A 26188-nucleotide genomic window follows, 5' to 3' on the forward strand; every position below is an offset into this window, starting at 1 on the left:
GTACCTACTTTGGCGATTTTGGCAGGTTCCAATAAACTTGGTAAATCGTATTTTTATCCATTTATTCAAAACTTTTTATTCTTCCAATAAACAAATATACAGGGTCAGTCTTAATATCTACCTAATTCTAAAATAGACAAGTAAATACAGTAATGAAAGGCAAAAACCATAAAGTTGGAAGTTCATAAGGTCAGTATATAATTTAGCCGAGCTTCAAAAAGTTTCAGTTCTAGTGATGACTTCTGTGAACTACGGCGTTAAAACCGGTGTGCGGTTCGGAAGCGTAGTGTACGGTACGTCTGCTGCCATCGGGTTCAGCCAGGCTAAATTCAAAATAAATTATTTATCGTTAAAATAAAAAACATAATTAATAATTTACAATAAATGCTTCGATGACGAAACCGCTTGGATAAATTCAAACCTGTGTGGCAAGGCCCTTTTGAAAACGACCAAAATAAAAAATAAAGAACATTATTAACTAATAACTTGGCTAATATAAATACTTTTTTCAACACGAATTTATAATAATACGGCTTTTCTGGCATAGAGGAAAAATATTTTAGGCAATATAAATAACTAATAATAAAATAATTTTAAAATATGTTTCTTGATTTATTAGGCTAATGTGTCAAATTATTTTAAAACTGAATTTTTTAAATATAACCTCTATTCAGTAGGCATTATCGTAACTTTTTGTATGAGTTTGTAAATAATTTAATTAATCTAATAAAACTAATAAATACACTAATAAAACCAAAATTAAATTAAAAAAGGAATTATTAAGCATAAATATAAACGGACTTATTATACACCATTAATAATGATGATAAATTAATCTCGGGCAAGAGCAGACGGTTGACGGGCACTCGGGATTAGGCGGTAGTGTTATACCGGACATTCGTGTGACGGAATGAAATTCTCTACGAGAATGATGATCCGGATTCTAGCAAAAATTCAATTATAGTTTAATTAGGAGAAAAATTATTACATGACAGTATGAATTTTAAGCAAGATTGCTGTAATTTATTCAAATTAATTATATGCCTTTTTTTGTATTATGTTCATTCTAGTAATAAAAAATTTTCAATAAAATTAATAAGAAAAAAAAAATAAAATAGAAGAATCCCCAGTTGTTTGACAGGTAGATAATTTTTGTGTGATGTAAAATTTACATATTTCGTTTTAAAAGAAGAAGAGAAAACTTCTCAACGTTAGTAATTTCAAGTAATTCGACGATTATTGCCTTATTTTATTAAACAATTAGCTCCGATTCCTTAAATATTTAATTTTTAAATGTAAGAGGTGGAAAGCTTTAGAAAAATCGACGAAAATGCAAGAAATGAAAAGGGCTAGTATTTTTTTACGATATGATCAATAGGTAGTCTGGAAGTAGCACAAAAAAATTCTTATAAGCGTATAACATTTGAGAGCGATAGAATAAGATAGATTAGACTCGTAATTGGCAAAAAATACAATTTGAACTCCTTTTATATAATTGACCCACAACGTACATAAAATATAGGTAGAGGAAGTTTTATTCTTTTACTGGAATGTGTTCCTGGCTCCTAGAAGGTTCCAATTCACTTAATCAAACAAAAAATTATAGCAGCATTAAACGCAGTGGCTTAATAAGAAAACCGATTGTTCAGGACAGAGTCTTGATCTGGATCCAATTGAAAATTTGTACGTCTTAATATCTCCAAAATAAGTGACATTAACTTTTAAAATAATGCCCAAAAGATGCAAACAAAAAATCAAGAATAATGGATATTCTACCCGTCATTAAATTTTAAGTTCTTTGTTAGTATTATTAAATGTTTGAATTTATTGCCAATTTTGCAGTTTTAGAATTTTTATTGGTGTATATTTCTAAAAAAAATTAAATAAATTTTTTAATATTTCAACACATTTGGTAGGTGATAAATCTGCATACTAAAAATAAGATTTTTATTTACTTCTTATTACTTCTAGAGAATTCTTTTTTATATACAAATAAGTACATTTCAAAACTCTTATTTTACGTCTATTTAAATTCTATTTCGTAGCTCCATTATTACATTTAATATTCATATATCGTAACAACTAGTTGTAATTGTAGTAAATAATCGAAAATATTGGTAAAAGAGTTAATAAAAATAATGAAAATGGTTGAGTAGAACCAATGGGGTTAAATAAAGGGCTCTCATTTAATATAACAATATTTTATTACCCTTATTTAAATATTAATAGGATTATTGGCTAAGACACGTAATATAATGAAGGCGTCAATTTAAATGACATGTATAACAAAATAAATTAATTTTTCTTGTGAATTTGTGACCAGAGATTGTGTATTAGAAGTGATATTTTCTGGGTGTATTTATTGGTCAATTGTTAAAGACAACTCTTTATTACTTTATTACTTTTTAAAACTTTATTTCTAGCTAACGTTTCGAATTTTATTTAATTCATCTTCATAGAAAGAAGTAGTGTTTAATATTTTTTTCTTAATTTTTTTATAAACATTTTTTAACAAAATATGTCAAACGATAATCAATGATTTCACCTAATATCATTCTATGTTTGAGTGTCTTTTTGAAGTTGGTTCATTTTTATATTAAAAGTAGCAATTTCGGTAGCCAGATTCTGCGTCGGAATACAAATTATTATTATTATTATTGTTATTCATCTTATTTTCACTCTTAATGATTTTAAAATTATCAAAATTGCAGATAATATTATCTGTCAAAATTTATAATACAATGTCATAACTTATTTCTATGGAAACTAAAGCGTTTCGTTTTAAGGCTTGCTGTGTTAATTTTGAAAATCAAAATTTTTAATTAAACGTACGTTGTTTGTTTAAAGTTTAAAAAGTTAAATGTTTAAAGTCGTTTTTCTCGAAAACCGTTAATTATACGATGATGCAACAAGAGCACCTTTTTAAAAGATATTTTGATGAGCACTTTACTGATTTGTCATTTTCCTAATATGAAAGACAGCTTAAGCCTATTGTCATTGACGACTAGCGTCAAATTAATAGGGTGAATACAAAGAAACATTAGTAACCTGAATGCAAATTTTGGCGGAAATCAGTACACTAGAAAAAAAGTATTTAAAAATTAGCAAAAAAAATTTTCTTAACACCCTTTATCTTCCTTAATTTTGAGTTTTGAAAAAAATTTATAAAAGTTTGTTTCATTAACTTTTCATGTAAAATCGATCACCGAATTCCTGACGCGTAATCTCAGAACACCCTGTACACATTTATATAAACAAACACACATATCTCTTCTAATGTTTTTACAGCTAGTAGTTCTGGCTTGTTCCATGTTATATAATTTATTATATTCTAATTGTAATACCTCCTCTACGTAACCGCCCTTTAACTATGACATCTACGTTTTTACCGTTGTGATATGTACTTTTTTAATTTAACGAGGGAGAACTACGAGTCTGGTAAGTTTTTTTCAAAGTTTTTTTTCCGTTCCTTCTTGAAACTATTGACATGCATTTTATGTTCACTTATATTTTTTTTGAAAACTATAAATAGTTACTTATTTTATTGGGTATTACGTCACTTATAGCAAAAGTCAATTAAGAAATTACTAGCTCAAGTAGCTAAGCATTTATCTTCCTTTAATAATATAAATGCACTTTCCTTTAGTTTACGTAATTTTTAAAATTGGTTCCTTTGCTAAAATTGAGGAAGCATTCAAGTTTATTCTATGGTTACTGTCGAATGCATGTTTTGAAAATCATTGTTTTTTATTTAATATTTATGTTCATTAATTTTTTTTATTAATGGCCTACAGGTTTCACCAATGTAAAATTTACCACAAGTGCAAGGAATTTTATATATTACATTTTTATTAAATTCATTTTCATTGAAAGCTTTAGTTGTTGTTAATAAATATCGTAATGTGTTTTGTGATTTAAAAATAATTCTTATATTAAAGTTAAAATAAAAAGTTCTTATATTAAAGTTTTAAAAAATTAGTTCTAATATTTTTAGCAATTCTTTTTATCTTATCAGAAAAACCTGGAATAAATGGTAAAATAAGATTTGTCGTAAAAATTGGTTGATTCAATTTCATACATGGATTATCAAACTCTTTAAAGCAATTTTCCAAAAACTTTGGGATAATTATTTTGTATTAATATATTTTTAATAAAATCTTTTTCAGTTGTTAAATATTTATTATTACAAATATTGTTTACACGATCATATACACGATCTCAACTTTTTACCACTCCTCTTTTTACCATTATTGGATGATTAGAATTAAAATTAAGATATCTATTAGTATGAGTTGGTTTACGGTAAATTTTAGTTTCAAAATTGTGTAAATCTTTTTTAATTACAATATCAAGAAAAGATATGGACTATTTAAAAAAAAAGAAACGTCCATCTGTTGTGAAAATTCGATAAGCTCTTACCGAAAAGTTACCAATAAAATAAGTAACTAATTATGAATTCGTCACAACAATACAGATTTTACTTAATAGCTATAAAGTAGAGAAAAAAATGTTAAACACCATTTCTTTCTATCTATTCAAAACGTTGGCTAGAAATAAATAGTTTCCTTTAACAATTGAGCAATACACCCACAAAATACCTCTTCCAAAAAAATTTAGTTGCTGACAGATTAATGTTCACTAAAAATATTATTCTATTACCTAATTTTTAAAATCACCAATCAACATTTTTTACACGAAAAAAAAGAAACATTAAGTTAAACTTTTTACCACTCTTTGTTTTACCATTATTGGATGATTAAAATTAAAATTAAGATATCTATTAGTATGAGTTGATTTACGGTAAATACTAATTTCAAAATTGTGCAAATCTTTTTTAATTAAAATATCAAGAAAAGATATGGACTATTTAAAAAAAAAGAAGCGTCCATCAGTTGTGAAAATTCGACAAGCTCTTACCGAAAAGTTCTAACCAATAAAACGGGCCGTCAAGTCTTGGCGGTAAAACACAAATGCAATTACATTCGTTTAGGTTCTCGATGCTTCCGAACGTGAATTTCGCCTGGCACGCCATTTTATAAAATTCGCGCCCTCGTTCCTCGACCGCGTTGCATGCATTTTAATTAGTTATTTAAAAATCTTTTTCGCTGAGAGGTGCACCGGCCGTTGCCAGGTGATTATTATGTTACCAGAAGTGGCTTTATTGGCTCTAGTTGCTACTTGGTTACTGAAAGTGACGGTTTTTAAGTAAACTTATGTTAAAGTAAAAAAGGATCAACGGAGGGAGTTTTTGTTTTGAGTTGAGATAATTAGCAAGAAATCTTACAAAGGTTATAAAAATATCCGATTTAATTTTCTTGTTTTCAAATGCTTTCAGCAGGAGCCATTAGAGTTTGGATTCTCCCGATTGAAACGCGATAGTCGGCCCGATAAGCCCTAAGGGAGCGTGAAACGTGTCGCTATAGTGACCTCTATGCAGGTTAATCTAAAACGAGATATTTTTTGGGCCATTTTGACCGTATTTTTTAATTTCAATTTGACTTTTCTCTTACTTTAGAAAGGCCCGAAAAATGCTGAATTGTGAGGATACTAAGCAAAATGTTCAAATACGAACAAAGATGGCTTGTTCTGCTCTCCTAGGTAAAATTACTTAAGCTAACTTCTGTTTATTATACTTTAATCTTGTATAACTTCAATTTGTGGTAACATGTCATGGTTAAAATAGAATAGTTCAAATATCCAACCATTTAAAGGTTTTCCGTCTACTCGTAAAATGGTGTTCTCGTCCATATCTTTAAGCATGTAGATGGTTGCCAAAAACGCTCTTAACTTAGCCGGCGCAATGCATTTTTATTATTGCAATTTTAATTTTTTGTTAATTTAAGAGTCAACTCCTCTTAACTAGTAGTTTATTTTGCACTTCCACAGCGAATGGACAGAATCTTGAGAATTCAACTTTATGTACACGTGACCCGAAAATCCGAAGGTAACCGTCGGTTAGTATTCCTTACAACATTGGTGTTAAATTACTACGTCTTAACGCAATCTCATAATTTTGTGATAGGTTGTTGACAATGCCGCAATACCCTATTAATTAGGCTGAATCTGCTTATAGATTAGTCTTTAGATCCAAAAATCTCATCCATTATTCTCTAAGAGACCAACATACAAAATTGACGAAAAACAAAGAAAAACACAAAGTCACGGTCTCACAACAAGTAATAAAACGGGCTACACGTGTTTCGCTCTAGTTAGAGCATCATCAGGCCTTTAGAAACCATCCACACACTTCACAATACGAAGTACACAGTACACTGATGGCCATCAGTACACTGATCATCAGTACACTGATGGCCATCAGTTTATGTCCGTGATGATGCTCTAACTAGAGCGAAATACGTGTAGCTCGTTTTATTACATGTTGTGAGATCGTGACTTTGTGTTTTTCTTTGTTTTTCGTCGATTAGTCTTTAGGACTAATTCATCCTTCAGCGGAATATGTATTTTTACAAAATATTTGGTCTGGTATTACTTCAATATAATCATTTTTAAACATTTGTACCCATTTTACTACGTTGTCGATCTGTTTCAGGACCGTTCTTTGTAATGCCAATGAACGTAGTTTCTTTATCCTTCCCAGTAGGTTTATGCAACTTGGCTAACTTAACTTTAACATCTTTTGAGTTCAGTGTTAAATAGTACGGCGAAGGAGTTCTACCTTCTTCTTCTCAGTCCAGATAGAGTACGTTATTTTTATTTTTAATTTGGATCCTGCTTTGTCTCTTATTAATTTAGCTTGTAGCCTAATTAATTTAATTTGAAGCTTCAAATATACACTATCGGACAAAAGTAGAGAAACTTCTAAAAATTCTTTGATTTACGGAAACCATGTATTTAAATTAAATATTTACTACAAATATTGTAGTTCTCAACAACTGCGTTTTTTTACCGCATTTTACATGCCTCTTATCAGTTGTTTATTTACAATAAAAGAATTCAAATATTTTCGGATGGACATAAGTAGAGAAACCTAAATATCAATCGTCCAAATTTAGTATTTAGTTCGCTTTACGTGAGTTCTGTTGATAGTTTTGCATAGTTTTTTTAATCAACATGCCTCGCGGAAGATATTTGTCTGAAGACCTTCGTAGAAAAATAGTTGATGCACACAAGAGTGGTATACGACAAGTGGACATTAGTAAAACGCTTAATTTGCATAAGTCCGTTGTTAGCAAGACAATTTCTAATTTTAAAACACGAAATTCAACAAAAAGCATTAAAAAAAGTGGCCGCCCAAGAAAAACAACCAAACACATGGAAATGATGATAAAAAGAATTGCCCAGTCTGATCCTCACAAATCAGCAAATAAAATTTTAAGTGAATTACCTGGTGTTAATGTTAGTTCTAAGACCATACAAAGACGACTGAGGGAAGGAGGATTATTTAGTAGAAGAGCCGCTAAAAAGCCGTTTATTAGCAAGAAGAATCAGAAGGCCCGACTCAACTTTGCACAAAAATATTTGCATTGGACAACCAACGACTGGAAAAAAGTTCTTTTTACTGATGAAAGTAAGTTCAATTTGTTTGGGTCCGATGGAATCTCATGGGTACATCGACCACAAGGCAAAAGATTCGATCCAAGATATACACAGCCTACGGTAAAGCATGGTGGTGGCTCCTGCATGGTATGGGGTTGCTTCTCTGGGTTCGGTACAGGACCATTACACATCATTGAGGGTATCATGGATCGATTTGTGTATTTAGACATCCTACAAAATGTAATGCTACCCTTTGCTGAGGATAATTTACCTTTGACTTGGATATTCCTACAAGATAACGACCCCAAACATAAATCAAAGGTTATCAAAGATTGGTTTTTATCGGAAAATATTAGGGTTATGGACTTTCCTGCGCAAAGTCCCGATCTTAACCCGATTGAAAACCTCTGGGAGGAACTAGACCGGCGTGTAAGGCAACATCAGATCAGTAATAAAAATGATCTTATAAAAGTTTTACAAGATTCCTGGAATTCTATTGGAGAGGAAACCATTATGAAACTGTTGGAATCCATGCCAAATCGATGCCGCGAGGTGATTGCCAATAAGGGATACTCTACTTACTATTAATTTTTCTAAGATAGAAATAAGAAATAACTTGTACTTTTGGAATAAAATTTAGTTTCTCTACTTTTATCTCATAAATATTTTGTTTAATTAAATTAAATCTTAGGATTTTCTTCTACAATTTATTTTACTTTATACAAATTAAGTCTTAACAATTATTGTTGATTTTCATTATGTGTAGAACTGCATTAGTTTTGAAGTATTCAAATAAAACGCAAATTTAAAAAGTTTCTCTACTTTTGTCCGATAGTGTATATGTTACTAGATTGAATATATTTTAATATAATAATGAAATGTTAGATTTTTTATCTCTATAATATTCCAATTGGGTTGTCAATATTAAACTTTTCATTCAATTATTAATTCCCTTTAACTACACATGTTACACAAGTGATAAAATTTTATGTATTTTTTTTGTTAAACAATCGACGTTTTTTTTTAATTCATGTATTACTATTTAAATCCATAATTGGAATAAACAAATATCAGTTCTTCGCTAATAAAATAAAGTTGCGACATTACGGATGATCTCATTTGTTTTAAAAGAACAAAACTATTTAAATTCATGAAGATAGCGTCCATAAGTACCGAGAAATCGTTCATTAAGTTTGGCATTTCTAATTTTTCAGGTACCAATTCAGGTGCCCTTACTGAAAATATATTGTCCTCCCATGCATTACAAAAATACCAGGTTATGACAGGATAGGAACAGATCTGATGGAATCAGAACACTTTGAAAATTTGCAAAAATGCGATTTCTGACGATATAAAAATCGTCCAAAAATGCCAGACTCGGCTAATAAGAGGGCAACGATTGTGTGGATAGCCTCATTTAGTTTAGGATAAAACTTCAGAAAAACCGTTGAATTATCAAGGTTGGAAAAAAAAATATTTTATTTTTTATATTTTTCGTTTCTGGAGGAAGTGGATAATGCAAAATTTCGAAAATAAATGCAATTGTACTTGTAGATAATTTTTATATCTAACAATTTAAACAATTATTTTTTACTCACAAAATAATGAACAGATAAATTCCGTATCTCTTTAAACCTTTCATTTTATATGAAGCATATAAGTATACCTTAATTCATATATTTACCAATTTCCCAGTAAAGATTAAATATTTAAATGGTTATTGTTTAATATTTTAATATTAAAATATTATACTGTAACATATCACACACTATTTCTCAAAATCAGAGGCAAAATGTAGCTGAGTACATTTGGCTCATAATATATTATTCTGGTCTTCATTCATTGGTTATCAATCCTATTTCCTATATCGCACTTCCGACAAACGCCAGTTAATCATTTGCTACTACTTCTTAGGTCAAATTTATTAGAACCATCACAAGGACTGGTCCAATTAAATAGTAGCATTAGGGTGAAATCTACTCTGCTTCATGTAGCTCACTTTTGACAAATGCTCTAAGATAATTATCTAAAATCCTCAAAACTATTTCTCGTCCTCCATCACTTCTCCTCTGCTAGGAAAAATACTAGTATTTGAATTAAATATGTCTGGATTTTTCTATTGGTACCTGTTCATGGGATAAGAAAAGCATATTCTTGTGAAATGGAGAATCAGAGAAAGAAAACTGTAACCAATTGAGCGACAGAATTTTTTTACTTTTGATTAACTGTTCTGTAAAAGTTTCTGTTAAAGTAACAAAACCTCTTTTTTGTAACAGAGTATTTATCGTTTTAGTTAAGGATTCTTATATTAGTTCTGTAATTTAGGGGAGCAAATAATGAGTAAAATTGTGTCGTATTTTTTTATGAGCTTACAATAAGATCAAAGCTATTGGGTATTCTCAAGAATATGATTCTACATATGAAACGAAAAAATATGACCTTTTCTTGTGGTTACGACTTTTTTAATTTTCAAAAAACTGTGAAAACTTCCCTTTTTTAAAAATCATGTTTTTTATACATCCATACATAATTTTTTATTTTAAATATGCCCAAAACATGGATGACCTTGGCAGTTCAGAAATTATGCAGGCAAATTTTGACTAATCGAAAAAAAAATTTGTTTTTGGGAATTTCATATAACATGCTGCGAAGAAAATGTGCACAAAGGATTAAGAAAGTTTTTAGTACCATAATAATTCTTGTCACTTTTGTAGTTTATGCGCTATGATTTTTTATAAGGCTCGGAATTTAAACTCGGCACCTTGCAGAAACTGATAAAGCAATCAAGCGATGTTTATCTTACTTAATATAGATATACTCACTACGTTTTTGAGCATTTTATACGTATAAAAGTTTGCGAAAAAAAACATTAAAAGAAAAGTATGAAAAAAATCATAATATTCTTATATTAGGCTTCTTCGTTTTCTGATTCTGAAATATCGTCATTAAAACAACATTTTAATCCCTGTTTTACGAAAACACATCTCGTACTAAGCAACATTACCAACAAAACAGTTGATAAACATATGCACAGAAAAAGTTGCAAGTGACGAAGTAGAAAAAAGTCTAAGTAGTTTCTTGGAAACAGCTACACTAAAAGTTAAAACATTATTGGAAAAACCTCCTAAAGTTAGTTTTTGGAAACCAATGAAAAGAGATATAGTCTTAACGTTCAAAAATACAAAAGCAAAACACAAAACTGCCTCACAAAAATCACTTATCGTTTCCAAGAAATAGATTTGCTAAACATTTTATCTTATGAACTTGCGCCTGTTCCGGCTTCTATGTTCCATGAAGATGGTGCAATCCGCAAATCAACAAAATCTAAGCTTTCGAAAAAGTTCCATCCATCCATCCCAAAAACAAAAATTTTTTTCGATTAGTCAAAATTTCCTGCATAATTTCTGAACTGCCAAGGTCATCCATGTTTTGGGCATATTTAAAATAAAAAATTCCAATCATTTTATTCTTTGAAAGAAGCGCCTAAGTGTGTGTGTTAAAATAAAAAAAAATCATGTCAATAGCTCAATTAGTTAAGTAGATATTAGAGGGGATATATAAAAAAACACGATTGAAAAAAATTTACGTATTCTCAGTTTTTTGTAAATAAAAAAAATCGGGACCGTAATAAAAGGTCATATTTTGTAATTTCTAATGAACAATGACCTATCTAATAAAATGACATATATATCGTTTTGTTCTAAGGTAAAAAAAAATCGAGAAGGAAGCGACTTTTGCCTTGTTTTTTACTACACTAATTAGAAACACAAAATCATTAGAATCACGACAAAAAATCGCTTATCAAGCATATTTCTTTGGACACAAAATTAGAATTATCAAATATAAACAAATCTATCACAAATTAAAACAAAAATTTTATTTTCTCAAGTTTTAAAATTTTAAGATTTTTCTACTGGAATACCTGGATTGGACTGGTTTTTATTTTTTTATTTTAGCAATATTAATAATAATATTTGCTATTTCACTTTACATCGTTAGCAATAATTTCGATTTACTGGTTTTATTTATGTGCAGTCTATATTCCACCAAATGCTAATGTTGATATATATGTGCAATTATTTAACCTCTTTGAATGTATCTTAGATAAGGATGTACATATAAGCATCTTAGGAGAATTTAACCTACCATTCTATGTAACAGAAGGCTGTGAGAAAAGTAAGTTGATAAATAACTTTTTAAATTTTTATAATTTAGACCAGCATAATAATGTCTTTAACAAAATGAAAAGAAAGCTGGATCTTGTACTATCTTATATGCAAATAACTAATTTAGAACACTGTAGTAATCCAATTCTTGATGAAGATCAGTACCATCCTGCTTTAAGTATGGTTTTACCGATATCTTTGAATTACATAAAAAATCATCATTACATTAACTATGAATATATTTATGACTATTCAATGGGCGACTTTTATAGGTTGTATACATTATTGAGGGAAGTTAATTGGGCAGAACTTGAAAGGGCTGACAATGTTGACATGTGCACTCATGTGTTCTCTCAAAAGGTTTATGAATGCTTAGACCTGGCAATACCCAGAAAGAAAGTTAAAATAGGCACTCGAAAACTCAAAAGTTTTCCAAAATACTTCTCTCAAGAACTAAAGAAAAATATTAAGTTAAAGACACATCTGCATAAACAAATTAAAAAAGGCACTGCCAATTTTCAAATTAGGAATGAATATAGCAAAATTAAAAGTACAGTGAAATATCAAACTGCACATGAGCTTCAAACTTATCATGAGAATATCGAGAGAAATGTCAAAACTAACCCAAATAGCTTTTTGGATTTTGTCAGGTCTGGGCGTTCAAGACTTGGTGTTCCTGTTGAGGTATGCTATGGGGAGTGTACTGTTAGCGGTGCTCAGGAAATAGCTGACACATTTGCATAATATTTTAGCTCAGTATTTCAACAGTCTGAAAAACCTAACTTTGATAAATCTAGTAGCAACTTTTCATTCTCCAGGATCTCTGAAATGCAAATTCAAGCAGCCATTAAGAGATTAAAATCAAAAAAGGCCACTGGCAATGATAGTATCCCCTCATACATTTATAAAGGTTGTTCTGATATCTTGTGCACTCCATTAAAAACCATTTTTAATTTGTGTCTAAAAACCAACACATTTCCAGAAGTGCTTAAATATGCTTTGGTTACTCCAATCCTCAAATCAGGAGATAATTCTTTGGTTGACAACTACAGACCAATTAGCGTTCTTAATTCTCTCGTAAAAATTTTTAAAAACATTTTATACCAAGATATCTTGAGCTCTTTCATGAATAAATTCTCTCAGCAACAATGTATGTTTTCACCAGTATTGTATTTCTACCAGATGCCTCAACTGTCACCAACCTCAGACTGAGGCAGCTGCCAATGCAGCAGATAGCCAAGAGCAGCTAGATGTTGTCTTGACAGATTGTTCAAAGGCTTTTGATCGCTGTTGGTGAATAAGTTGGGTAAATTTGGTTTCTCGTTGAAAGCATGTAGGTTTATGGTATCTTATCTTACCGGAAGGCCTCAGCAAGTTAAAGTTGGTAAAAAATTGTCAGAAATATATTTAGTAACATCTGGGGTGCCTCAGGGCAGTAACCTTGGGCCTTTCTTATTTCTAATTTTTCTGAACGATTTGCCAAACTGTATAAAGCATGCTAGATGTCTCGTGTTTGCTGATGATTTTAAATTATTTATGCACATAACATCTCTTATTGATTATCTTGAGCTGCAAATTGATTTGAACTTGGTGGCCCAGTGGTTCAGAGAAAATAAAATGTCATTAAAAATAGATAAATGTCAAATTCTAACCTTCACAAGAAAAATGCAATTTATAAATTTTGATTACAAAATTGATAATTTATCTTTACTAGGAAAAGTAAATTTAGGGATCTTGGAGTCTGTTTTCAAACAAATCTCAAATTTAAGCAACATTATGAAACTATTGTAAACAAAGCATATAAGCTTCTTGGTTTTGTAATAAGAAATACAAAACATTTTAAAGAAATAAAATCAATAATAATTCTGTACAACTCACTGGTCAGACCGATCTTGGAATATGCCTCAGTTATCTGGGCACCTAAAGCAATGGTGCATATTAATATGATTGAAAGGGTCCAAAAAAGATTTTTAAGATACCTGTACTTAAGAACACATAATGCATATCCTTATATGATCTTCTATAATTGTATGCTAACTGAATTTAAAATGGTACAATTGAGTGTTAGGCGTAATATGAATGATGTCTTATTTATTTACTACATAACTAACAACTTAAAATATAAGAACTGTTCTTTAATTAATTATCTATCATTTGCTGTTCCTAAAATCAATTTGAGAATAAGAAATAACAATCTTTTCCAGTGTTCACCCTCAAGTTGTTCGCCATTTAATAGAATGATGCAAGAATGTAATAATTATATACAAAAATATGATATAGATCTCTTTAATATTAGTATTCGCCAAATTAAGACTGATTTTGTATCCTTATCTGATTAATCATTTACTTGTTAATCTGTTTTTTTTGTTTTTGATTTTTAATTGTAAGTAGGTGTATTTTATTAAATGTTATTAGTTTTAGTGTAGGTTTAGTTTCATCATGATTATTGGTTTTCCTTTTTCTTTCTGCAAGCCAGTAAGCACTCCCACATATAATTACATTTCAAATGTGTTTGTAAGAGTATAAATAAAAAAATAAATAAATAAAACTGGCAAAGAGATATAAACAATATTGATGATAAACAATATTGAAGAGATATAAATAACCTTGATGCTTTGTGTGAGTGGTCAGTGATGAACGGATTGAGGCTCATTATTTCCAAGTGTTGCTACATATCATTTCATAGAGGTTTGAAGAGATTCATTTCTACATATAGTATCCTTGGTAAGTCCTTGCAGTATGTGAATGTAGTCAAGGATTTGGGCGTGTGGTTCGATGAGCATCTGAGATTTGTTCATCGCATCTCTAAAATAACCTTAAAGGGACTAAGAGTGTTGGGTACTGTAAACAGGTATAGTTCACATCCCTCTCTGCAAGCCTATAAACTCCTTTATGTCTCACTGGTTGGATCTAATCTTGAATTCTCTTCAGTAGTGTGGTCTCCTCTATATCAGAATTCAATAGATATGATTAAGAGAATGCAAGATGGATTTTTACAGTGTGCTGTATTTAGAATGGCATTAGCTTTGACGAGTACCATCGTGAGGACATGAGAGTAAGACTTAACCTGGATACAATGGCCAAAAGGCGTGTGTACGCTGATCTTTTTTTTGTTTTTAAGCTGGTTAATGGCCTGATTAATGCTCTTGACCTAGTTTCTAAAGTGGGTCTCAATGTTCCAAATAGAACTCTACGCAATTTTGACCTTTATCATGTTCCTATGCACAGAACTGAATATGGCCGTCATTCTCCTATCGATAGATCTCTGAGTGTCTTAAACGCTCATAACATTGATTTATGTAGTAGTTTACTGTCCATTTTTAAGAATAGCCTGAGCAGACTATGGCTGTAATGGTGTCAACTCAGTTCTTAGATATATATATATTTTATATATTTATTTGCATTATATCAACTCACTAGGTTAAGTTATCTATTATGTAAAAATCTATTTTGTACATTTATTTTGTAAAATGGGGATTCCCGTAAATTTAATAATAAATAAATAAATAAATAATATTATATAATCAACAATTACTCACACTATTATATTGTAAAAAGTGAATATTATCATACCTGTACTCTCCTCTAACAGAGTCTCCATGTCTAGTTTCAATCTGGTGTTTAGAATCTCCAGTGTGTGAATCATGTACTGTATAAGAGTAACCATAGATAGGATTATGGTCATATGGTTCCACCCTAGTTTGAACTACGGGAATTGAGGAAACTACCTAAAAAAACGTTATGCAAAACCTATACATATAACTTTTTTATACTGAACCACTTTTAAAATTACTAATCCCATTTCACTAAATAATGGTAAAAAAACAACTCGGCGTTATATTAAAAAATATCCGATGTACTAAAACGATATTGACTACGATTTAAAAATAAAAATATTGAAAAATATGATACAAGGCATAATATTTCAAACATGAAAAATGATAAAAACACGGTTTCGTTAATAAAAATGGACATGTTAATTATTGATTCTTTTAAAAGGGTTGAAATCTGCGTTTACGAGCACAAACCGTCTAAAATAAACACTTGGTTATTTGTTGTTCAACGATCAAATAATATTGTACGGTTTTGAAGTCTAAACAATTAAAATTAATGTATATTTTATTCTTTTTTTTTATAAAAAACGCAGGAAAAGAAAAATTTAATGGTGTTTTAAAAATATATTTGATGTTATTTTAGGAAGCAAATTTTATTAAATTGTTTAGAAATATTGTAACACAATATCTAAAAGAAAATATTCCTAAGGTATAAATACTTAGAATTTATAAAACAAAGAGACAAAATAAACAAGACAGAGACAGAAAGAGGCAAAAATTACTCTTAATTATTTTTTTACAAAAGGCTTTTGTAAAATCAAATTATTTATCTTTTTTAATAAAATATAAATTTAAATTTCAATAGTACATAAGGCAAAACTGTAATTGGACCCTTACTATTTAATATTTATATAAATTTATTTGAAGCTAAAAAAGATGGGAAAATCATTGCTGCATCACCTAGGCTGATAATACTAAGGCCATTTATTATGAGAAATTATGGTGTTCTATAAAAGAAAATGGCTGCTTTTGTAAAATAAGAAAGTGCAAAAATAAACGTATATTCCTTTTTCACTTACAAAACTAGACTTAATATTTAGTTTAATAATAGGGGAAATTGATGGGAGAGGGCTAGATTTTATTACCAATGGACATCAAAGTTACTAGAGAACCGTAATTTAATTCATTCAATCATTCAAATGATGAAAAATGTTTTTTGGGGATTTAATAAATCCTAATATATTTTATTTATTTAGGATTTTGTTGATTATTGCTTTTTGTGATTTACTTATTACATAATAATCATATTGTTGAGTTCTCTAATTGTCAAAAAATATAATTTTCTGGTGAAAATAAGGATTTTTGCTTTATTGCTTTTTTGCACATTAAAACAGCGTTTTTTTGTTCTTATTAACACATGCTTCAGATTTATAGTTTTAAACAAATATACACAGGTGCAGATGTACCTATGTGCATAATTAGAGATACACGTATTTATTTATGTAAATTTTCAGTATAATCATATTATTATTTACAATTTGTTTAAATAAATGAAAATTGTTGACTTACAGCAAAATAAGCTGAAAGTTTAGATGAGTTGAATTATACCAAATATATAGACTGGCTTAACGAACCTCAAGATATAAATCCCATAAAAACGTCAGATTTATTAGTAAGGGTGCTTTTTTGAAGTGCTTTGTGTTAGGTTATTAATCAGTCAATTTAAGAGGAAATCAGAACTAAATAACATAAAATTATATAACATAGTCAATTAGTACTTTCGCTTTATATAAGTTTTTTTGGCTCATTATATTTTAAAATGCCGAAAAAGAGCTATATATAAGAATTGGTTTATAATCTACAGGATGTTTACAAAAAGTGTAGCATTAATATTTTTTTTTGAAGAAATATATGCTCACAAAAACTTTATTAGAACAATTATGAAATTTTTTTACTTTTATAAAATGTATTCAGCATTAATCAAAATGTTATATGATTAACCAAAATATTTTTTTCTTAATATTTTCGGCAATTTTACAAGAGTTATAACATATTAGTTTATTGGTTTTTTTATTATGTTAGATTTATATTACTTATGGTTTATTATGTATTTTTATTTTATAGCAAATTTCTAATTTTATAAAAAATTATATTTCTTATGGAAAAATATTATTGGTAATCCTTTCAAAACTGGTTTTTGCTTTTACTATAACTCAGTATTTATTTTTCTTATTATGGGCCATAAACACACCTGGTAAAAGAAATCATCATTCAAAAGAATTATCTTTAATCTGTTTTGCTTTTTTTTTTCATTTCCTAAGGCACATGAGTTAATTAATATAGGAAATAGTTGATATTTTATATCCATAAAACAATTTATTTTATTTTTTTATTGAATTTTAGCGAAGACTTCTATAACTAAACCAATTAGTTCTTTTATTACACCAATATAGTAAGTATTACAATAAAATAGATTTAAAAAAATCTTAAATTTTTTTTGGGAATTTTTCCCTGTAGATTATGAACTAATTTTGTCCTTATCTACTCACTGTATTTGACAAAATTTTAAATTTAAAAAGACACCGTAAAATGACATGATTTTCTTTCACTTATTTCGTATACAGAATATAAATATCGGTCATAATTAGGATCAATTACTGATTTTAAAGAAAGGGAAAATCCCTTAGTTTTTTTTATAGCTAACCCAACTTTTAAGGCAATATACTTTAGTAGTGGCAACCAGAAAAGTTTATTCACTTTAATAAAGGTGCTTTATTCCTAGAGATCTAAAAACCTAAAAAGTCTTTTTTGTTGATTAATTTTGCTTGTTTATCTAAGGGGAAGTTACAAAATGCATTCAAACTTTGTTTATAATATTATTTTTGATATAAAACAAAGAAACTAAAATGTATCTTTAAATGTAGCCTGTATCTTTTTTTTTTGGTAAAAAAGCTGTGCCGAAGTACCAAAACACGTCAGATAATTACAGGATAAAATTCGTTAATTAAATTATTAGTATTCTGTAATTACAAAAATTTAATAAAATTAGAAATTATTGAGAAACTTGATTTTGATATGGTTAAATTTTTCCATTAATGCATTCTTGCTTAAGAGTTTTTTTTTTTTAATTAAGAAAAAATCAAATAGCAATCACGTTTTTATGTAAGTTTACGTACTAACTATTTAGATATATAATTAATTTACAAAACAATAAATTCGTTTTTTATTACCTGTTCAGCCACGTGTCCAATAGCTACACCATGTCCATAGTTCCCACCTCCATTCTCTAATCCCGCTCCTAATCCGGCTGCTCCGTATGCGCCTAGTCCGGCACCCAGCCCGGCCCCAACTCCTGCGCCCAGTCCAGCTCCTAATCCATAACCACCATAATGGCCCAAGTTTATTACTCCCGTTGCGCTTACTAGGGAGATTGTGGCAATAAGTAAGCAGGACTTCTAGAAGAAAATGATTGTAGGTTAGACAAATAAATATTTTCTAGACGAAATTCAATATTAAAAAAATTTGTTTAAGGTGATCTCAAAGAATATCCGAGTTCAACTATGTTGCCGTAGTTTGATCAAAGTTGCTGTTAACAACAAACATGCTTTTGCTTATCGCAAATGGCGCCAAGAACCAAGTCCCTCAAATCGAGTAAACTTTTTTTAACGCATTTTTTAATAGAGGCTATCGAAGAATATGGTTAATCCCTTGCATAATCTCTATATATTTCAAAGGCATTTGATAGAGTCTCTCATAAGAATTTCTTAGTCAAACTGTATTCTTATGATTTGCCATTAACTCCCGTTGCTTGGTTTGGAAGCTACCTCGAGAACGGATCCATGCAAATTGTAATTGATGGACACACCTCGCTGAGGTTAGAAATTAACGCTGGTATTCCTCAGGGATGCATCCTATCCTCTTCCTTTTTCCTCATTCATGAACGATTTTTTTTAAGTTCGAGTTCTAATAAATTTATAGCTTTACTAATGGCACTACATTGATATCTTCCGTTATGTCACCTAATTAGATGACTTTCACCACGACCCAGTACCATAGCCGTCGCCAGCTAACAACTATTAATGTCGACCTAGACATCATTTTTGATTTAGATGAGTGCAATCTAATTATAGATTTAGATGAGTACAATCTAATAAGTTTAAAGCAGCAAGACTCAGGCTGTTGTATTAACAATAAATACAGTAGTAGTCTTTAGTGCTTTACGAGTTTCAGATTCGTGCACCTCTTGAGTATTATTACGAGTACATATACACCCAAAAATACGTTGAAGTTTCCATCCAGAACAGTGCCAAGCATTTTGTAGTAGATCCAGATATAACTAAGAGCTTGGATTCTGTTTTAACGATATCATTATAGGGAACAGGGAGATGCAACTCATGAAAATGGAGTGCATCTGCATATGCCTTGAGCGTCGATATATTGAGATGCCTTTTTATGGAAAGTATCCATCTGTAGAATCCAATCCCAAAGCAGATAACGTTACGTTACGTTACAACTCGCACAACTTAAAGAAAAATATCCTCAGACTACTTCGTAGCTCTGGCGCTACTCGTGATACTCGAGTACCATAGGGTTTGCGTTTTTATGCCAGTCTATTTTATCAAAAAAATTAGCATGTAAAAATATAATAGTAATTTATGTGGGATCAAACTTCTGGGGGTTGTTCAGTGCAACAGAAGAATCCATTTCAGTATAGGAACCCATGTCCGGAAATGCGTCACTACGCCACTACGGCCCTATAAGACGCGTTAAAATTTATAAAAAACATTACTAATAACATTAAACATTACCTAAATAGGATCTGCTGCATTTATTTTTACCTTTTGTATATGATACCATAACAACAATTGTTTAAAATCAACGCTTATCAATGTCAATTCTCATAGTCATGTTTAAAAATTTTATAGCTTACAATTTTTAAACATTTATTGGTAATGGAAAACTTTACCAATCAATAATTGGCGGATATGCATTTGGCATACGGAGCAATAAACTGCAATCCACGAGCAGCATCGCGGTTGTATCATGACCGTTATCCCGAACGACAGTATCCTGGATACAAAAAGTTTATTGCGGTTCATCGGCGGCTCGCTGAGACAGGCATGTCTAAGACCAAGATGCATGATACTGGTGTTGCTCGAGAGGTAAGAACGGTCGAATTTGAAGAGGAGGTGCTTTAGCGAGTTGCCGATGAACCATCAGATACCACACGTGACGTCGCTAAGAATATGAATACGAGTAACGCTTCTGTCTGGTGGGTACTACACGAGCAACAACTCCATCCTTACCACTTACCACAGAAAGTTCAAGGTATGACTGCAGCCGATTATCATCCTAGATTTCAATTTTGTCGATGGCTTCTGGATCACATCATTGCACAACCAAATTTTTTACGATATGTATTGTGGACCGATGAAGCCTCTTTCATAAGAGACGGTATTTTTAATAGTAGGAATAGCCATGTTTGGGACGAAGAAAATCCTTATGCAATGTTTCCAAGAAAACATCAGAATCGTTGGTCTGTCAACGTATGGGCAGGCATTGTTGATGATTATTAAATGGGCCATACAGGACCTATTAATCTGCGTTTCTTGGAGGAAGTTTTCCCAGAACTCCTTGAAAATGTTCCACTAAACGTTAGACAGCAAAGGTGGTTTTAGCATGATGAAGCGCCGGCTCACTTTGCTGTACAAGTACGCGAGTATTTGGCTCAGCGGTTTGGGCACCGTTGGATTGCCAGAGGTGGAGCAGTTTCTTGGCCTCCTAGGTCACCCGATTTAACGTCGCTTGGGTTTTTCTTGTGGGGACATGTAAAGTCTTTAGTCTACGAAACTCCAGTAGAATCAGAGCTAGACTTAATTGGACGAATAACAGCAGCATTTGAAATCATTCAAAACGAGGATCAAATTTTTAGTGTAGTCCGCCGAAATAATGTGCGCCGTTTAAATCGGTGTATTGAGGTTGGAGGAAGACATTTTGAACAATTGTTGTGATGGTATCATATACAAAAGGTAAAAATAAATGCATCAGATCCTATTTAGGTAATTAATATTTTTTCTAAATTTAAACGCGTCTTAGGGCCGTAGTGGCGTAGTGACACATTTCCGGACATGGGTTCCTTTACTTAAAAGGATTCTACTGTTGCACTCTACAACCCCTAGAAGTTTGATCTCATAGTTCTGAAACACCCTGTATATACAAATTGAAAGTCGTCTTTCATTTTTTCTTTACGACGAAGAGACTTTTTACAAAAAACTACAAGTTTGGAAAGTCTCGAACTTATATTACGATTAAGAGTTACTTGCTAACACATGTTTCGCCTCTAAAGGCATCATCAGACCTAAACAAAAAAATAATAAAATACTATGGCAAGTTCTTTAATACACTCCGCCAAATTGAATATGTTGTATGAAAATTAATCGAATTTAAAAGCGTTTCTAACACAGATCAAGTCAGAGCTCCTCTTTGTTAGTTAAGTTGATGCAACAACATCGTTTAATTAACAGAAAAAGGGAGATCCGAAGGTAGGTGGTTATCAAAGGGAGGAAATTTACCCTCAGCAACTTCCGATTTTCTAAACTCATCCACCAAGCTCTTTTATCTTCGTAGAAACACTGCTACCAGATTGACCCATATAAATTTCTGCCAGTCCCTACAATGTAGTGCATACAGCCCCAAATTAGATAAAATACTGTTTTTGTCCTTTGCCCTAACAACATTTTGGGTATGGGTTGTCTTAAAATAAATGAATTAATCAATATTAAAAAAAATTTGGTCCTTTTGATATATATGTCTAAAGTAACAAATTCAGCTTAGTCTTTTTGGGGGAAATAATATTGTATGAGAATTTTTATTTATTGGAAAATTTACTATATATTTTATAAATATGATTTAAGGGAAATTCATTATTAAAGGCAATGTATTTTGTTGTGGTAGACTTTTTAAAGAAACCAGTTTTTTGACAGAAGTTAACTGAACAGCCTGTTAAATAAGGAATTAAATAAGGAAAATTTATAAAAATTAGGGTTGGAAGAAAACTGTAGAATATTGTCAGTGGCTGAAGATTATTTTCTGTACAGGGTGTTAGTAAATAAGTGCGACAAACTTCAAGGGATGATTCTGCATGGAAAAATAATGAAAAATAACGTATGTTCGCAAATGCTTTGTTTTCCGCGATACAGGGTGTTAAAGTTTTTATTAAAAATTGACGATTTATTTATTGCTCTGAAATCGGTCGAGATATGCAAATGAAATTTGGAGGGTTTTATCCAAGAAGAAAAATCTCTTTCACCTTTTTTTCGTATGTGAACCATAAGTGTTGCATCAGCTGTAGAGGAATTTTTTCAAAAAGAACAGGTAACTTTTCCTGTAGGATATGAAGAAAGATTCTCTTGTTAGGCGTTATAGGAGGATATATGGGCTAAATAAATGATCGTCAATTAATCCAAGCTATACATTTACTAAAAACTGATGCTAAAAATGAGCCTCAAAGATTCCATGTGGATTCTCCTCAGCTCATAAGTGATTGTTATGGAAATTTCCTATGCAATGTCTTCCAAAAGTAGCCTCGTCAGTAAACAAAATACCATTTAAAAAATTAGTAATTTGAGCGAATTGATAAAGAATCCATTGACAAAAAAATAGACGCGGAAAATAGTCTCTAGGTAGTAGAGCTTGCACACGTTGAATATGAAATGGGTACAAATGATTTTCGTTAAAAATTTCAAATACAGTGAAGTTGCTTACATTCAATATATTGGAAATTTTTCGAATACTTGTTTCAGGTGACTCCGCAATTAACTTTAGAACTTCTTCTTCTAGTTGCACCGTTCGTACTTGTCGAGGGCGCCCGCAGTCAGCCGTTTGTTTCTTAAACGTACCATTTTCACGCAAACGTTGGTGAAGACGAGCAAATATTATGTGATCCATTACTTCGGCCATAGATAAAATGCATATCTGACAGTTCCCTATATGTAAAATTTTTAATTTTTTTCGATAAAAGAACAATTAATTACTTTTTAATATTAACTGAAAGCTTAATAGCAAAGTAACGCTATTTTGATATTTCGTATTTTGCAGATAAATGTTGACATTTTGTATTTAATATTAAATAAATGTTGACAGTAGCCTACCAGATAATGTATTAAAGAAATGAAAAATACGCGTCAAGATTTTTTTTGCGTAAAAACGGCGCCACATACGAAAAAAAGATAAGAGAGGTTTTTTTGTCGCAAATTAAACGAGAAATTCAAAAATTATTTTTAATTTAAAATATCTCAGTGGCATACTATTTTTTTCTTAAAAAAATTGAGATCATTACCCGTATGCGCGCCAATGGTAAACATAAAATTCTTAATTGCATGTCAAAAAATGCGCGATAAGTACCTCTTAAAACCCTCCAAATTTCATTTGCACGTCTCGATCGGATTCAGAGCAATAAATAAATCTTCAATTTTTAAGAAAAACTTTAACCGTCTCTCGGAAAACGAAGCATTTGCGGACATACGTTTATATAGCAAAGTGTCATTATTTTTCCATGCCGAATCACCCCTTGAAGTTTGTCGCACTTATTTACTAACACCCTGTATATTTCAATTCGTCTATTATCTTTACGTGTAAATAATATGTCAAGAAAAGCCAACTTACCAGTATTCTCTCTCTTCAATGTAAACTTTATAACAGGGTGTAAAGTATTAAAACATTTTAGAAAATCAGACAATTGTTCGCTATTCACTGTCCATATTATAAAAATAGCATCCACATAACTTTTATAGGTTGTAAGGAGGTTAGAAAAGCGACTAGAGATTATTTGTTATTCTAAATTGCTCATAAACACCAAACTAAGAAATGACGGCAAACACAAACCAATAGCCAACACAGTGTTTTGCCCGTAAATTGAATTATTGAATTTGAAAAAAAGAAAGAAAAGAAAAAGGGAGTGGTCTAGAGCATTGCATCTTTTGAAGAAAGGCGATAAAGTCTTTTGGTGGGATACTAGGGAAAAAGTTTTTAATATCAAAGAAATTAAAGTAACATTATTCTGAAAACTAAAGTTTTTCTGGGAATTACGAAAATCTATTGAATTTTTTAAGAAATAGGGATTTTTAAATTTAAGCACTTCTCTTGAAAATATTATCAAACGAGGATTACCAGGAAGATATGTTATACACGGGTGAATCAATAAAGAATACTACAGTTCAAACGGGGATTTTCCTTGTGTATTTTATTATAGCATATTATACAGGGTGTCATTGAAATGGTGTAAAAAAATTCGGGGGGTGATAGTACTCCTAAAAATTTTAAAAAAAGTTCCTATAACTATAGGGCGGAAAATGCATATTAAGGGAGTTAGGGGCACTGAAAGGGTAAATTTAAAAAACGGTTTTTTGAAATTGTAGGCTTAAAAAACGAGATAAAATTTCGAAAAAAAATCCTCTGCCATAAATTTTGACCCAAAATCAAATGGTGATACTGAAAAATAATTTGGAAAATCGGAAAGGGTAGTTTTTGCAAGGGTAGGGGGTTAATTCGTGAATAACTTTTTTTAGGTTATTTTCTTCGCAACGTGGGTTCATTTTTTAAAAACTACATACTTTTTCCTACAAAAAAGGTACTCTTGTTGCACATCGCCCAGAACGATGGTTTTCAAGAAAATTGAAGGAAAAAAGTTTGCTCTGATGGGCTGCTAACTGGTTAAACAACATAAACTTATGAAAGTTATGGGGTTTCAAAAGTAAACAAGTAGTTAATAAATAATTAATTGAAAAATCTAAATTTCATGATTTTTAAAACATCGTATTGCTTTAAAAAAACGAAATAAACCAATTACCAAAATTCCTTATTAAATGCATACTTATTTGATTCATTAGCCTAGTTTACACCGCGAGTACCAAATATTCAGTACGCGGACTAAAACCTCTACATATTCTCAAACCTATTAAGTCACAATTTGGAATAATTTACGTGTAAACTTGTCAACTCGCGCACGTTGAGTTTGAGAATAGGGGATTGGGTCCGCGTATTGAATATTTGGTACTCGCGGTGTAAACTAGGCTAATGAATCAAATAAGTATGCATTTAATAAGGAATTTTGGTAATTGGTTTATTTCGTTTTTTTAAAGCAATACGATGTTTTAAAAATCATGAAATTTAGATTTTTCAATTAATTATTTAATAACTACTTGTCAATGTAATGACATATAGAATTTATGGCATTACATTGACACCAAAATCAGGCACCTAACATGCTCTAATACAAATATTCTCTTTGAAATAGTGGAAAAGGCTTGGAAAGAAGTGAACAATGATTATATTATGAAATTAATTGAGTCCATGCCAAGACGATGTGCAGATGTTATAAAGGAGAAGGGGTACTACACGAAATATTGAATTAATTTTAATTAAGTTAGGTTATATTTTTTTAGATTCAAAACTATTTTTTGTTGCTATATTTTTGGATAATAAATTTGCATAAAACAATTTGGTGTTTTATTTATTATGATACAAAAAAATATGATAATATGAAAATATAAACAGGCTCTAACTATTCTTGTAAATAATATATAAACCTTACTTATAAAATAGATACTAAAAGATATATAACAGGAAAGTTCAATGTTGCTATCTTTTTGCACAATACTGTAGTTTATACACATCAGCCCTTTTTGATAAAAGAAACCAACCAAACTCTATAAAAATATGAATACTGAGATTTCTTGTTACGCCAATGTTCCGCCTGCATTCAACGTCGTTTTTTACTTCCGACCGACCTCATTTGCTTGGGCTCCCCGAAAGAATTATGGCCAGCCCCATTCTTTTCGAATGCGATTGTGCCCCCAATTTATGACTAGGGCTTGTGAGGACGACATGCCAAAGCCGTACATTCCATATTATTGGCAGAGAAAATTAGAAATATTTCCTTTTTTAATTTAAAATTTGAAACGTATCGAATTA

At 30.6% G+C, this 26188-nt stretch overlaps 2 protein-coding genes across 2 annotated transcripts in view; one reads left to right on the plus strand and one right to left on the minus strand.

Annotated features, from left to right (window-relative positions):
* The window catches only part of LOC126744524 (tyrosine-protein phosphatase Lar), a 1889525-nt gene that overhangs the window by 279945 nt on the left and 1583392 nt on the right, over positions 1 to 26188 (plus strand). The gene's annotated exons all lie outside the window — the stretch shown is intronic.
* The window catches only part of LOC126744619 (cuticle protein 7-like), a 49844-nt gene continuing 23701 nt past the window's right edge, over positions 46 to 26188 (minus strand). The window contains exons 2-4 of the mRNA XM_050452117.1: positions 18448 to 18672; positions 15237 to 15391; positions 46 to 323 (exon numbers count right to left, since the gene is read on the minus strand). Coding sequence (XP_050308074.1) covers positions 230 to 323; positions 15237 to 15391; positions 18448 to 18672 — 474 coding nt within the window. The 3' untranslated portion in view covers positions 46 to 229. The remainder of the gene's footprint in view (positions 324 to 15236; positions 15392 to 18447; positions 18673 to 26188) is intronic.

Source organism: Anthonomus grandis, chromosome 1 (assembly GCF_022605725.1).
Source record: "Anthonomus grandis grandis chromosome 1, icAntGran1.3, whole genome shotgun sequence".
NCBI classification, from domain to species: Eukaryota; Metazoa; Arthropoda; class Insecta; order Coleoptera; family Curculionidae; genus Anthonomus; species Anthonomus grandis.